The following is a 15,578-nucleotide window of genomic DNA, read 5'->3' on the forward strand; positions in this document are numbered from 1 at the left end:
ATATACCTCTACAAGAGGAAGGCCAATTGGCAAGCATGCGACAACCACCGAGGAATCTCGCTGCTCTCCATCACAGGAAAAACCCTCACAAAGAGTCCTGCTAAATCATCTGATCACTCATTTGGAGCTGGGCCTGTTTCCGGAGTCACAGTGTGGCTTCCGCAAAAGTCACGGGACTATTGACATGATCTTTGCTGCGCGCCAACTTCAGAAGTGTCAGGAGCAGAATCGCGAGCTCTACACAACCTTTGTTGACCTCGCGAAAACCTTCGAGACTGTAAGCCGATAAGGCCTGTGGAGGATCACGTCAAAGTTCGGCTGCCCTCCCAAATTCATTCAGATGGTACGCCAGTTCCATGATGGCCAGAGTTCTGGATGGTGGAGAATCCTCTAAGGCATTCCCAGTCTCCAGTGGCATCAAACAGGGCTGTGTGCTTGCACCCACACTGTTCAGCGTGATGTTTACTGCCATGCCGAATGATGCCTTCCAGGAATCATTGCTGGAATCAGCCTCAAGTACAGAGTGGATGGGAAGCTCTTCAACCTGAGGAGACTTCAAGCTATTACCAAAGTGAAAGAGACTGTTCTGAGAGACTTAGGAGTGACTAATAGAGGTGTATAAAATTATGAAGGGCATAGATAGGGTGAACAGTGGGAAACTTTTTCCCAGGTCAGAGGTGACAAACACGAGGGGTCACAGGTTCAAGGTGAGAGGGGCGAGGTTTAACTCAGATATCAGAGGGACATATTTTACACAGAGGGTGGGGGGGGTCTGGAATGCACTGCCAAGCAGGGTGGTTGAGGCGGACACGCTGGGATTGTTTAAGACTTATCTGGATAGTCACATGAACAGACTGGGAATGGAGGGATACAAACGAATGGTCTAGTTGAGCGCATGAGCAGTGCAGGCTTGGAGGGCCGAAGGGCCTGTTTCCTGTGCTGTATTGTTCTTTTTTCTTCCTGTTTTCCGATGACTGTGGCCTGTATACTGGCTCAGAGCCAGAGATGCAAGTCAGTATGGATAAATTTTCCATGGCTTGTGACAACTTTGGACTCACCATCAACATTAAAAAGACCGAAGTCATGCAGCAGCCTGCTCCTCGTGCACTGTACGTAGAACCCATAATCACAAAGGGCAGAAACTACAGGCAGTGGACCAGTTCACTTATCTTGGCAGCACCCTCTCCCAAGCAGTGACTATTGATACAGAAGTTAACTGCAGAATAGCAAAGGCAAGTTCTGCTTTCGGTAGACTGTGCTCCACTATATGGGAACGTCGAGGAATCAGCCCAGCAACAAAACTGAAGGTCTACAGCACCGTGATACTCACTACCCTCCTGTATGTCTGTGGAACGTGGACTGTGTATCGAAAGCATGCAGACAGCTCAATCATTTCCACATGACTTGTCTTCGCAGAACATTACACATCTGATGGTATGACAAAGTATCAGACACTGAAGAGCAAGTTTACCACCAGTCCACACATTGCTGATGAGAGTCCAGACCTGGTGGGCAGATTGTGTCATCCGTATGCCAGACGAGCACATACCCAAGCAGCTCCTTTTTGGGGAACTCTCTGCTGGAAGACGCTCGCATGGAGGGCAGAAGAAACATTTCAAAGACGCACTCAAGGCCTCCCTGAAGTCGCTTGACATTGACACGACCACCTGGGAAATGCTGGCACAAAACCGCCGTACCTGGCGCTGCCTCATCCACAAAGGCTGTCAAGCTCACGAAGCAAGGTGTGTTGCTGAAGCACAACTTAAGTGCGAGCTGCACAAGACCAGATCCACCAGCGCAACAACTACAGTGTCTACACAAGTCTGTCCAATGTGTGCCAGAACATTCCGTGCCCGAATTGGCCTGATCAGTCATCTTCGGACACACCAGCCTCAAAATGACTAATGGTGTCGAGCTCCTCATCGATGATGATGGACGAAGGACATTCTACGAAAGCTTCCTTTGTTCACAAGGAGGCAGTGGCTGTGAGTGACTCAATGTCCTCGCAGTTTGTATGAGATGTGAGTGAGTCCAATTAGAGAACCTGATCGGACACTGACACCTGCTGGTGATGTCATCTGGTTAAACAGATCAGTCAGGTTAACTAATCATGGTTATCATCACAAAATATGGGGAAAAAGAAATCCAATTTACAATAAGCCAAATGCTTATATCATAATTCAGTCAGTTAATTTATCACAGACATTACAGCACAAAAATGTTTAAACCAACTGAATAATGACAGGAAATAGCAAAACCACAGAAATTCAAAACATGTTTTGGGCAGAGAACAGATTATTAAACACAATTAAACTGAGAATCTCATACTAAGCATGAGCTGAGAGATAACGTTATCATGGAATCACAAGTGGCCACTCAGCCCATCAGAACTGTTCCAGCTTTATCAAGAAACAATCAAGTTAGTCCCATGTCTTTCCCTACGTCCTGGAACTTCTCTCTTCTTCAATTATTTAGCCAATTCCCTTTTAAAAGCTGTGGTTGAATCTGTATCCAATACCCCAACAGACATAGAAACATTGAAACACAGGAGCAGGAGGAGGCCATTTGGCCCTTCGAGTCTGCTCCACCATTCATCACAATCCCGGCTGATCATCCAACTCAATCGCCTAATCCTGCTTTCTCCCCATAACCTTTGATCCCATTTGCCCCAAGCTAATCCCAATTGCCCATATTTGGCCCATATCCCTCTATACCCATTTTACCCATGTAACTTCTAAATGCTTTTTAAAAGACAAAATTGTACCCGCCTCTACTACTGCCTCTGGCAGCTTGTTCCAGACACTCACCACCCTCTGTGTGAAAAAATTGCCCCTCTGGACTCTTTTGTATCTCTCCCCTCTCACCTTAAACTTGTGCCCTCTAGTTTTAGACTCTCCTACCTTTGGGAAAATATATTTACTATCTGGCTGATCTGTGCCCCTCATTATTTGTAGACCTCTATAAAATCATTCCTCAGCCTCCTATGCTCCAGAGAAAAAAAGTCCCAGTCTATCCAGCCTCTCCTTATAACTCAAACCATCAAGTCCCTTTTCATTTGATAAGATGCCGCACAAAAGGTTGCTTCAGAAGGTTAGGGGGCATGGGGTTGGGGGTAAGGTGTTAGCGTGGATAGAGGATTGGTTGTCTAATAGAGGCAAAGAGTTGGTATCAATGGGTGCTATTCTGGTTGGCGGTTGGTGACTAGTGGAGTGCCCCAGGGATTGGTGCTGGGGCCTCAGCTATTTACCACTTATATAGATGATCGAGAGGAGGGGGCTGAGTGTAGGGTTCGAAATTTGCTGATGACACGAAGATAAGTGGAAAAGCAAATTGTGCGGAGGGTGTGGAAAGTCTGCAGAGGGATCTAGATAGGCTGAGCGAATGGGCGAGGACCTGGCAGATGGAATACAATGTTGGCAAGTGTGAGGTTATCCACTTTGGCAGGAATAATAGTAGGAGGGACTACTATTTAAAGGGTGAAAAGTTGCAGCATGCCATGGTGCAGAGGGACCTGGGGGTCCTTGTGCATGAGTCGCAAAAACCCAGCCTACAGGTGCAGCAGGTGATCAGGAAGGCGAATGGGATGCTGGCCTTTATAGCGAGGGGGATTGAATATAAAAGTAGGGAGGTCTTGCTGCAACTGTACAGGGTACTGGTGAGGCTGCAGCTGGAGTACTGTGTGCAGTTTTGGTCGCCGCACTTGCGCAAGGATATTTTGGCCTTGGAGGGAGTGCAGAGGAGGTTCACTAGGCTGATACCAGAGTTGAGGGGGTTGAACTATGAAGAGAGGCTGAATAGACTGGGCTTGTACTCGCTGGAGTTTAGAAGGATGAGGGGGGATCTTACTGAGACGTATAAGATGATGAAGGGGATGGATAGGGTAGAGGTTGAGAGGTTCTTCCCGCTCAGAAAGGACAGCAGGACTAGAGGGCACAGCCTCAAGATAAGGGGGGGTGCAGTTTAGAATGGAGTTGAGGAGGAACTTCTTCACTCAAAGGGTGGTGAATCTCTGGAATTCTCTGCCCGTTGAAGTGATGGAGGCTACCTCACTAAATATATTTAAGACACAGGTAGATAGGTTTTTGGTAGGCAAGGGAATTAAGGGTTATGGGGAGAGGGTGGGAATGTGGAACTGAGCCACGACAGATCAGCCATGATCTTATTGAATGGCGGGGCAGGCTCGAAGGGCTGGATGGCCTACTCCTGCTCCTATTTCTTATGTACACTCTTTCTATTTAATAATATCCTTTCTATAATAGGGTGACCAGAGCTGTACACAGTATTCCAAGTGTGGCCCTACATATGTCTAATACACCTTCAACAAGACGTCCTAACACCTGTATTCAATGTTCTGACCGATGAAACCAAGCATGCCGAATGCCTTCTTCACCATTCTGTCCACCTGTGACTCCACTTTCGAGGAGCTGTGAATATGTACCCATAGATCTCTTTGTTCTGTAACTCTCCTTGAGTTATAAGAAGAGGCTGAATAGACTGGGACTTCTTTCTCTGGACCGTAAGACGTTGAGGGGTGACCTTACAGAGGTTCATAAAATAAAGGGGCACAGACAAGCTAGATAGTCAATATCTTTTCCCAAAGTTAGGGGAATCCAAAACTGGAGGGCATAGGTTTAAAGTGAGAGGGGAGAGATACAAAAGTGTCCAGGGGGGCAATTTTTTCACACAGAGGATGGTGAGTGTCTGGAACAAGCTGCCAGAGGTAGTATTAGAGGTGGGTACAATTTTATCTTTTAAAAAACATTTAGATAGTTACATGGGTACGATGGGTATAGAGAGATATGGGCCAAATGCGGGCAATTGGGATTAGCTTAGGGGATTTTTAAAAAATGGGCGACATTGGATCAGGAATTGGCTAGCTGATAGAAGACAGAGGGTGGTGGTTGATGGGAAATATTCAACCTGGAGTTCAGTTACAAGTGGTGTACCTCAAGGATCTGTTTTGGGGCCACTGCTGTTTGTCATTTTTATAAATGACCTAGATGAGGGTGTAGAAGGATGGATTAGTAAATTTGCGGATGACACTAAAGTCAGAGGACTTGTAGACAGTGAGGATGGATGTTACAGTTTGCAGAGGGACTTAGATAAGCTGCAGAGCTGGGCTGAGAGATGACAAATGGAGTTTAATGCGGAAAAGTGTGAGGTGATTCACTTTGGAAAGAGTAACAGGAGTACAGAATATAGGGCTAATGGAAGGACTGTTAGTAGTGTTGACAAGCAGAGAGATCTCGGGGTACATGTGCATAGATCCCTAAAAGTTGGCACCCAGGTTGACAAGGTTGTTAAGAAGGCGTATGGTGCGTTAGCTTTTATTGGTAGAGGGATTGAATTTCGGAGCCGTGAGGTCATGTTACAACTATACAAAACCCTGGTGCGGCCGCAGTTGGAGTATTGCGTACAGTTCTGGTCTCTGCATTATAAGAAAGATGTGGAGGCATTGGAAAGGGTGCAGAGGAGGTTTACCAGGATGTTGCCTGGTATGGTGGGAAGGTCTTAGGGGGAAAGGCTGAGGGACTCGAGGTTATTTTCGTTAGAGAGAAGGTTAAGAGGTGACTTAATTGAGGCATACAAGATGATGAGAGGATTGGATAGGGTGGACAGTGAGAGCCTTTTTCCTCAGATGGTGATGACTAACATGAGGAGACATAGCTTTAAATTGAGGGGTGATAAATATAGGATGGATGTCAGAGGTAGGTTCTTTACTCAGAGGGTAGTAAGGTCGTGGAATGCCCTGCCTGCAGCAGTTGTGGACTTGCCAACTTTAAGGGTGTTCAAATGGTCAGTGGATAGGCATATGGATAACATTGGAAAAGTTTAGGTTAGAGGGTCATTAGATTGGTTCCACTGGTCAGCGCAACATCAAGGGCCGAAGGGCCTGTACTGCGCTGTAATGTTTTATGTTCTATGGACAAGTTGGGCCGAAGGGCCTGTTTCCATGCTGTAAACCTCTATGACTCTATGACTCTCACCAACAGCCTACCATTAACTGAGTAAGTCCTGCCCTGGTTCAATCTACCAAAATGCATCATCTCGCATTTATCTAAATCAAACTCCATCTGCCATTCATCAGTCCACTGGTCCAACTGATCAAGATCCCATTGGAACCAAAAGAGAAAATGCTGGAAAATCTCAGCAGGTCTGGCAGCATCTGTAAGGAGAGAAAAGAGCTGACATTTCAAGTCCAGATGACCATTTGTCAAAGCTAAAAGGCAAAGTGGGAGATATTTATACTGTAGGGTGAGGGAATGAAAGATGAGTCATAACCACAAAAACCAGGGGAAAAGATTGCTACGGGAAAGGCTGCTAATGACAGTCCATAGACAGGATAAAGGGCATGAATGGCCAAATGGCAGAGAAGCTAAAATGAAGAAGTTGAGGTGGGGGGGGGGGGGGGGGGGGGGCGGCGTGGCGAGGTGACGAGGACAGCTCGCTATCGGCTGCCATTGGCAATCTTTTCCCCTGGTTTTTGTGGTTATGACTCATCTTTCATTTCCTCCCCCTGCAGTTTGAATATCTCCCACTTTCTATGTCTTTTAGCTTTGACAAAGGGCTGTCTACACTCGAAATGTCAGCTCTTTTCTCTCCTTACAGATGCTGTCAGACCTATTGAGATTTTCCAACATTTTCTCTTTTTGTTTCTGATTCCAGCATCTGCAGTAATTTGCTTTTATTTAGATCCCATTGCAATCCGAGATAATCTTCTTTGCTGTCCACAATGCCACCAATCTTGGTGTCAACTGCAAATTTACTAACCATGCTTCCTAAATTTTCATCCAAATCATTAATAGAAATGACAAATAGCAGTGGACCCAGTACCGATCCCCGAGGCACAACACTGGGTGCGATTGTCTGTAGAGTTTGCGCGTTCTCCCTGTGACTGTGTGGGTTTCCTCCGGGTGCTCCGGTTTCCTCCCACAGTCCAAAGGTGTGTGGGTTAGGTGATTGGCCATGCTAAATTGCCCCTTGGTGTCAGGGGGATGCACAGTAAGAAGTCTCACAACACCAAGTTAAATTCCAACAGGTTTATTTGGTAGCACAAGCTTTCGAAGCACTGTTCCTTCCTCAGGTGAGTCGGGGTGAGGTGCAGTGAGGGTGAGGGGCAGAGGGTGAGGGGCAGTGGGTAAGTGAGGATCAGTGGGATGAGGGCAGTGGATGGGTGGCTCACCTGATGAAGGGGCAGTGCTACCAAATAAATCTGTTGGACTTTAACCTGGTGTTGTGAGACTTGTTACTGTGCTTACCCCAGTCCAACGCCGGCACCTCCACGTCAGGGGGATTAGCAGTGTAAATACATGGAGTCGCAGGAGGAGTCGCAGCGTCATGTTGCAACTGTACACAACTCTGGTGCGGCCGCACTTGGAGTACTGTGTGCAGTTCTGGTCCCCACATTACAGGAAGGATGTGGAGGCTTTGGAGAGGGTGCAGAGGAGGTTTACCAGGATGTTGCCTGGTATGGAGGGGAGGTCCTATGAGGAGAGACTGAGGGATTTGTTTTCGCTGGAAAGAAGGCGGCTAAGAGGGGATCTTATTGAAACATATAAGATGATTAGAGGTTTAGATAGGGTGGACAGTGATAGCCTTTTTCCTCGGATGGAGAAAGCTAGCACGAGGGGGCATGGCTTTAAATTAAGGGGGGGTAGTTATAGGACGGATGTCAGGGGTAGGTTCTTTACCCAGAGGGTGGTGAGGGATTGGAATGCCCTGCCTGCTGCAGTTGTAAATGCGCCTAGTTTGGGGGCGTTTAAGAGATCCGTGGATAGGTTTATGGACGAAAAGGGATTGGTTTAGGTTAGTGGGTCATTGTTTTTTAACTGGTCGGCGCAACATCGTGGGCCGAAGGGCCTGTTCTGCGCTGTAATGTTCTATGTTCTATGTTCTATGGGTTATAGGGATAGGGCCTGGGTGGGATTGTTGTCAGTGCAGGCTTGATGGGCTGAATGGCCTCTTTCAGCACTGAGGGATTCAATGGTTCTATTCTAAGTCTTTTTCACTATTTTCCAATCTGGGACACTTTGGAAAATTGCAATCAATGTATCTGTTGTTCTAGCAGCCAAGGCGGTTATGATCTTAAGATGAAATCCAGCCTGAGAACTTGTCCGCTTTTCATTATAATAATTTTCTCATTGTGTTTTACTTTTGTGATTGTAATTGTTTTAGTTACAGAACCTTCCAGATCCATGACCTCTACCATCTAGACGGACAAAGGCAACAAATATCTGGGAACACCAACACTTGGAGATTCCCCCCAAGGCACTAACCATCCCGACTCGGGAATATATCGCTGTTTCTTCACTGTCACTGGGTCACATCCCATGGATGAATGACAAAAGGTTCTTCTCCAAGTGAGCTTACAGATGGTGAGGGATGGATGGGCAGTGATGGTGCCAGTATGGGTGAGGAGTAATGGGATTGAGGGGCAATGGGGGTGTGGGAAAGGATGAGGGAGTGAGGAGGGCGTGAAGAGTGGTGAGGAATGGAGGGGGTGTGGCTGTGAAGGAGAGAATGAGGCACAGCGAGGGAAGTGGGGGTGAGGAGAGGTGGGGGGACAGGGGTGAGAGGGATAGTGTGGGTGAGGGGCAGAGGGTGAGAGACAGTGTGGGTGAAGGCAGTGGGTGAGGGACAGTGGGTGGGTGAATGGCAGTGGGTGGGTGACGGGCAGTGGGTGGGTGAGGGGCAGTGGGTGGGTGAGGGCAGTGGGTGAGGAGCAGCAGGTGAATGAGATGCAGTGGGTGGGTGAGTGTAGTGGGGTAAAGGGACAGGGGGTGGGTGAGGGGCAGAGAGTGAGGGGCAGAGGGTGGGTGAGGGCAGTGAGGGGGTGAGTGGCAGTGAGGGGGTGAGTGACAGTATGGGGAGGTGAGTGGCAGTGAGGGGGTGAGTGGGGGAGTGACAGTGGAAGAGGGACAGTGGGGGTGGGACGGGGGGGAGGGTCAGTGGGGATGGGGCAATGGGGAGTGAGAGGCAGTGGGGGTAAGAGGCAGTGGGGGTAAGGGGCAGTGGGGGAGGGGCAGTGGGGTGAGGGACAGTGGGGGTAAGGGGCACTTGGCTGAGGGGCAGTTGAGGTGAGGGGCAGTGGGGGAGGGGCAGTGGGGGAGGGACAGTGGGGGAGGGACAGTGGGGGAGGGGCAGTGGGAGGGGGGCAGTGGGAGGGGGCAGTGGGGGAGGGGCAGTGGGGGAGGGGCAGTGGGGGAGGGAGGGGCAGTTGGGGAGGGCTGAGGGTGAGGGGCAGTGAGTGGTGCTTTGTACCTACCTGCTCAGTGGTAAGCGGGGTGCTGATCTCCTCTCCCCTCAGGATGATGGAACGTTGCGTTAGAAGTTCGGCAAGTTGGAAGGAATCTAAACCCAACAACTCACTGACATTGCTGAGCACTGTGAGTGAACAGGAAAGAGAGAGAACGGGGAGGGCGGAGGGGTAGAGAGAGGCAGGGGAGAACGGGGAGGGCGGAGGGGTAGAGAGAGGCAGGGGAGAACGGGGAGGGCGGAGGGGTAGAGAGAGGCAGGGGAGAACGGGGAGGGTGGAGGGGTAGAGAGAGGCAGGGGAGAACGGGGAGGGCGGAGGGGTAGAGAGAGGCAGGGGAGAACAGGGAGGGTGGAGGGAGGACAGAGAGAGAGAAAAAGTGAGAGACAGAGAGATGGGGGAGAGAAGGAGAAAGGAAACAAACAGGGAGGATGGGGGAAGACAGAGAGAGAATGGGGAGGGTGGGTGGGGGAAGAGATGGGGGAGAGGGAGAGAGAAACAGAACAGGGAGGGTGGGGGAGGAGAGAGAGAGAGAGAGAAAGAAAGAGACAGGAAGAGAGAGAGGGGGGTGAGAAGGGGAGAGAGAGAGAGAGAGAGAAGGGGGAGGAGAGAGAGAACAGGGAGGGTGTGGTGGGGAGAGAGAGAGAGAGAGAATGGGGAGGAGGAGAGAGAGAGAGAGAAAACAGGGAGGGTGCAGGGGAGAGAGAAAAAAAGAGAGCAAGGTGGGGAGAAGCAGAGAGAAACAGAACAGGGAGGGCGGGGGAACAGAGAGAGAGAGGGACAGAGAATGGGGAGGGTGGGGGAACAGAGAGAGAGAGAGAGAGAGAGACAGAGAATGGGGAGGGTGGGGGAACAGAGAGAGAGAGAGAGACAGAGAATGGGGAGGGTGGGGGTAACAGAGAGAGAGAGAGAGACAGAGAATGGGGAGGGTGGGGGGAACAGAGAGAGAGAGAGACAGAGAATGGGGAGGGCGGGGGAACAGAGAGAGAGAGAGAGAGAGACAGAGAATGGGGAGGGTGGGGGTAACAGAGAGAGAGAGAGACAGAGAAAGGGGAGGGCGGGGGAACAGAGAGAGAGAGAGAGAGACAGAGAAAGGGGAGGGCGGGGGAACAGAGAGAGAGAGAGACAGAGAAAGGGGAGGGCGGGGGAACAGAGAGAGAGAGAGAGAGACAGAGAAAGGGGAGGGCGGGGGAACAGAGAGAGAGAGAGACAGAGAATGGGGAGGGCGGGGGAACAGAGAGAGAGAGAGAGAGACAGAGAATGGGGAGGGTGGGGGGAACAGAGAGAGAGAGAGAGAGACAGAGAATGGGGAGGGTGGGGGGAACAGAGAGAGAGAGAGACAGAGAAAGGGGAGGGCGGGGGAACAGAGAGAGAGAGAGAGAGAGACAGAGAAAGGGGAGGGCGGGGGAACAGAGAGAGAGAGAGACAGAGAATGGGGAGGGCGGGGGAACAGAGAGAGAGAGACAGAGAATGGGGAGGGCGGGGGAACAGAGAGCGAGAGAGAGACAGAGAATGGGGAGGGTGGGGGAACAGAGAGAGAGAGACAGAGAATGGGGAGGGCGGGGGAACAGAGAGAGAGAGAGACAGAGAAAGGGGAGGGTGGGGGAACAGAGAGAGAGAGAGAGACAGAGAATGGGGAGGGCGGGGGAACAGAGAGAGAGAGAGACAGAGAATGGGGAGGGCGGGGGAACAGAGAGAGAGAGAGACAGAGAATGGGGAGGGTGGGGGAACAGAGAGAGAGAGAGAGACAGAGAATGGGGAGGGTGGGGGGAACAGAGAGAGAGAGAGACAGAGAAAGGGGAGGGCGGGGGAACAGAGAGAGAGAGAGACAGAGAATGGGGAGGGCGGGGGAACAGAGAGAGAGAGACAGAGAATGGGGAGGGCGGGGGAACAGAGAGCGAGAGAGAGACAGAGAATGGGGAGGGTGGGGGAACAGAGAGAGAGAGACAGAGAATGGGGAGGGCGGGGGAACAGAGAGAGAGAGAGACAGAGAAAGGGGAGGGTGGGGGAACAGAGAGAGAGAGAGACAGAGAATGGGGAGGGCGGGGGAACAGAGAGAGAGAGAGACAGAGAATGGGGAGGGCGGGGGAACAGAGAGAGAGAGAGAGACAGAGAATGGGGAGGGCAGGGGAACAGAGAGAGAGAGACAGAGAATGGGGAGGGTGGGGGGAACAGAGAGAGAGAGAGACAGAGAATGGGGAGGGTGGGGGAACAGAGAGAGAGAGACAGAGAATGGGGAGGGTGGGGGGAACAGGGGGGAGAAAGAGCAATAGAGAGAACAGGAAGGGTGCGGGAGGGAGACAGAGAGAGAACGGAGGGTTGGGGGGAGAAGGAGAGAGAGCAAGAGTAGGGGGAGAGTGATAGAGGGAGAAAGGAAGAGAGAGAGTTACTGACTGGTCCACATTACTGGCAGAAAGATGTTTCTGTACCTACCCCTGCCCCAGCTTCCAGGGATACTGAACATTCTTGACCCCTTACCCCACGTACCTTCTTTGGTGGATATCTGAGCACCCCCAGCAGTGATGAACTCGATGTTTCCAAGCTGTAACACTCCGGACAGCAACTTGAAAACATCATGGATTTCCTCGCTGTCAAACTCCATTATCAAGAGGGCATCCTGGGGAGAGGGAAACATTCACAAATCATTCACCTCACACAGTACGCTGTCCACCACATTCATAAGAACATAAGAACTAGGAGCAGGAGTTGGCCATCTGGCCCCTCGAGCCTGCTCCGCCATTCAATAAGATCATGGCTGATCTTTTTGTGGACCCAGCTCCACTTACCCACCCGTTCACCATAACCCTTAATTCAAAAATTTATCCACCCTTGCCTTTAAAAACATTCAGTGAGGGAGCCTCAACTGGGCAGGGAATTCCACAGATTCACAACCCTTTGGGTGAAAAAGTTCCTCCTCAACTCAGTCCTAAATCTGCTTCCCCTTATCTTGAGGCTATGCCCCCTAGTTCTAGTTTCACCCACTAGTGGAAACAACTTATCGATTCCCTTCATAATCTTATATATTTCTATAAGATCTCCCCTCATTCTTCTGAATTTCAATGAGTATAGCCCCAGTCTACTCAGTCTCTCCTCATAAGCCAACCCTCTCAACTCCAGAATCAACCTACTGAATTTTCTCTGCACCCCCTCCAGTGCCAGTATATCCTTTCTCAAGTAAGGAAACCAAAACTGTAAATAGTCCTCCAGGTGTGGCTTCACCAGAACCTTATACAGCTGCAACATAACCTCATTGTTTTTAAAACTCCATCCCTCGAGCAATGAAGGACAAAATTCTATTTGCCTTCTTAATTACCTGCTGAACCTGCAAACCAATTCCTTGAGATTCCTGCACAAGGGCAGCTAGGTCCCTCTGCACTGCAGCGTGCTGCAATTTTTTACCATTTAAATAATTATTCATTTGCTGTTATTCCTACCAAAAAAGATGACCTCACATTTACCAACATTGTACTCCATCTGCCAGACCCTTGCCCACTCACTTAGATTATCTATATCCCTTTGCAGACTTTCAGCATCCTCTGCACACTTTACTCTTTCACCCATCTTAGTGTTACCTGCAAATTTTGACACATTACACTTGGTCCCCAACTCCAAACCATCTATGTAAATTGCAAACAATTGCGGTCCCAACACTGATCCCTGAGGCACACCACTAGTCACTGATCGCCAACCAGAAAAACACCCACTTACCCCTACTCTTTGCTTTCTGCTGGTTAACTAACCCCCTATCCATGCTAATACATTACCTGTAACACTGTGCACTTTTATCTTATGTAGCAGTCTTTGGTGCGGCATTTTGTCAAATGCATTCTGGAAATCCAGATACACCACATTGTCCACTGCACATGTAATGTTCTCAAAGAATTCCACCAAATTACTCAAACATGACCTGCCCTTCATGAACCCATGCTGCGTCTTACCAATGGGACAATTTATATCCAGATGTCTCGCTATTTCTTCCTCGATGATAGATTCACGCATTTTCTCCACTACAGAAGTTAAGCTAACCGGCCTATAGTTACCTGCCTTTTGTCTACCTCCTTTTTTAAACAGTAGCGTCATATTTGCTGTTTTTCAACCTGCGGGAAACACCCCAGAGTCCAGTGAATTTTGGTAAATTACCACTAGTGCATTTGCTATTTCTCCCTCCATCTCTTTTAGTACCCTGGGATGCATTCCATCAGGACCAGGAGACTTGTCTACCTTTTGCCCCATTAACTTGCCCAACACTACCTCTTTTGGGACAGTGATAGATTCTAGGTCCTCACCTGCCATAGCCTTCCTGTCATCAATTTTTGGCATGTTATTTGTGTTTTCCATTGTGAAGACCGACACGAAATACCTGTTCAATGCCTCAGCCATTTTCTCATATCCAGTTATTACATCCCCCTTCTCGTCTTCTAAAGGACCGATGTTTACTTTAGCCACTCTTTTTTGTTTTATGTATTTGTAGAAACTTTTGCTCTCTGTTTTTATATTCTGAGCTAGTTTACTCTCATTTTCCATCTTAGCCTTTTTCATGGCTTTCTGCTGACCTTTAAAGATTTCCCAATTCTCAAGGTTCCCACTAATCTTTGCCACTTTGTATGCATTTTCTTTCAGTTTGATATCCTCCTTTATTTCCTTAGATATCCGTGGCTGATTATCTCTTTTCCTACAGTCCTTCCTTATCACTGGTACATACCTTTGCTGAGCACTGTGAAAAATCACTTTGAAAGTTCTCCATTATTCCTCAGTTGTCCCACCATAAAATTTATGCTCCCAGTCTATCTTAGCTAATGCCTCCCTCATCTCTTTGTAGTTCTCCTTTGTTTAAGCACAAGACACTGGGATTGGATTTTACCTTCTCACTCTCCATCTGTATTTTAAATTCAACCATACTGTGATCGCTTCTTCCGAGAGGATCCCTAACTGTAAGATCATTAATTATTCCTGTCTCATAACACAGGGCCAGATCTAAGATAGCTTGCTCCCTTGTCAGTTCCATTACATACTGTTCAAGGAAGCTATCAGGGATACATTCTGTGAACACCTCCTCAAAGCTGCCTTGACCAACCTGGTTTGACCAATATGTAGATTAAAATCCCCTGTGATAATTACTGTACCATGTTTACACGCATCAGTTATTTCTTTGTTTATTTCTCGCCCCACCATGATGTTATTATTTGGTGGTCTATAGACTATGTCTATCAGTGACTTTTTCTCCTTACTATTTCTAATTTCCACCCAAATAGATTCAACCTTTTTTTCTATAGAACCAATATCATCTCTCACTACTGCCCTGATATCATCCTTAAATATCAGAGCTACACCACCTCCCTTACCTTCCTGTCAGTCTCTGAACAGTCTGATACCCCTGGATATTCATCTCCCAGTCCTGACCATCCTGTAACCATGTCTCTGTAATGGCCATCAAATCACACTCATTCGCAATGATTTGTGCCGTCAACTCATTTACCTTGTTTCCAATGCTACGAGCATTCAGATAAAATGTGCTTATGCTAGTTTTTGTACTTTCTTTTTGAATTCTAACACTTCCATTAATAATATCTCCTGAGTTCTCCTTCCTTTTAAATTTTTCTTGATTTTTGATGTAGTTGGAACCTTCTTCCCACATTTTGTCCTTGCTCCCTCCTTCTTGGACTCCTTACATAAGTTCCCATCTCCCTGGCATATTAGTTTAAACCCTCTGCAACTGCTCTAGCAAACACTCCAGCTGGGAGCCCCTCTCCCTGGGCTACTGCCCCTCCCCCTGGGCCAGGACATCTCTCTATGGGACAGGACCCCTTCACATGGGCTACAACCGTTCCCCAGGATCCCCCCTCTCCATAGGACAGGACATCTTCCCGTGGGACAGGGCCCCTCCCTATGGGCTACAACCCCTCCCCAGGACCCCCAACCCCCCCAACCCTCATGTATCAGGCTATCTCCCTTTGGGCTACAATCTCTCCCCATTGGTCAGGATCTCTTTCCATGGGTCCAGGACCCCTCCCCATAGGCTACAACTCCACCCCAGGTGATATACTCCCTTTCCTATTGACCATGACTCCCCCAACAGGCCATCGCCTGGTGAGGAAACAAGGTTCAGTTGGGTCGCTTGAAGGTTACAAGGTAGCTAGGAATGAGTTTAGAAAAAGGGCTTAGGAGAGCTAGGAGGGGGCATGAGAAGTCCTTGGCGGGTCAGATAGAGGAAAACTCCAAGGCATTTACTCTTACATGAGAAATAAAAGAATGACCAGGGTGAGGTTAGAGCCAGTCAAGGATAGTACTGGGAACTTGTGAATGGAGTCAGAAGAGATAGGTGAGG

At 48.8% G+C, this 15,578-nt stretch overlaps 1 protein-coding gene across 1 annotated transcript in view; it reads right to left on the reverse strand.

Annotated features, from left to right (window-relative positions):
• Window positions 1-15,578, reverse strand: part of myo10l3 (myosin X, like 3) — a 217,982-nt gene that overhangs the window by 131,560 nt on the left and 70,844 nt on the right. Inside the window, exons 10-11 of the mRNA XM_080199296.1 lie at window positions 11,741-11,870; window positions 9,266-9,384 (exon numbers count right to left, since the gene is read on the reverse strand). Coding sequence (XP_080055422.1) covers window positions 9,266-9,384; window positions 11,741-11,870 — 249 coding nt within the window. The remainder of the gene's footprint in view (window positions 1-9,265; window positions 9,385-11,740; window positions 11,871-15,578) is intronic.

The sequence above is a fragment of the Carcharhinus amblyrhynchos genome, chromosome 11 (assembly GCF_965287045.1).
Source record: "Carcharhinus amblyrhynchos chromosome 11, sCarAmb.v2.hapA, whole genome shotgun sequence".
NCBI classification, from domain to species: Eukaryota; Metazoa; Chordata; class Chondrichthyes; order Carcharhiniformes; family Carcharhinidae; genus Carcharhinus; species Carcharhinus amblyrhynchos.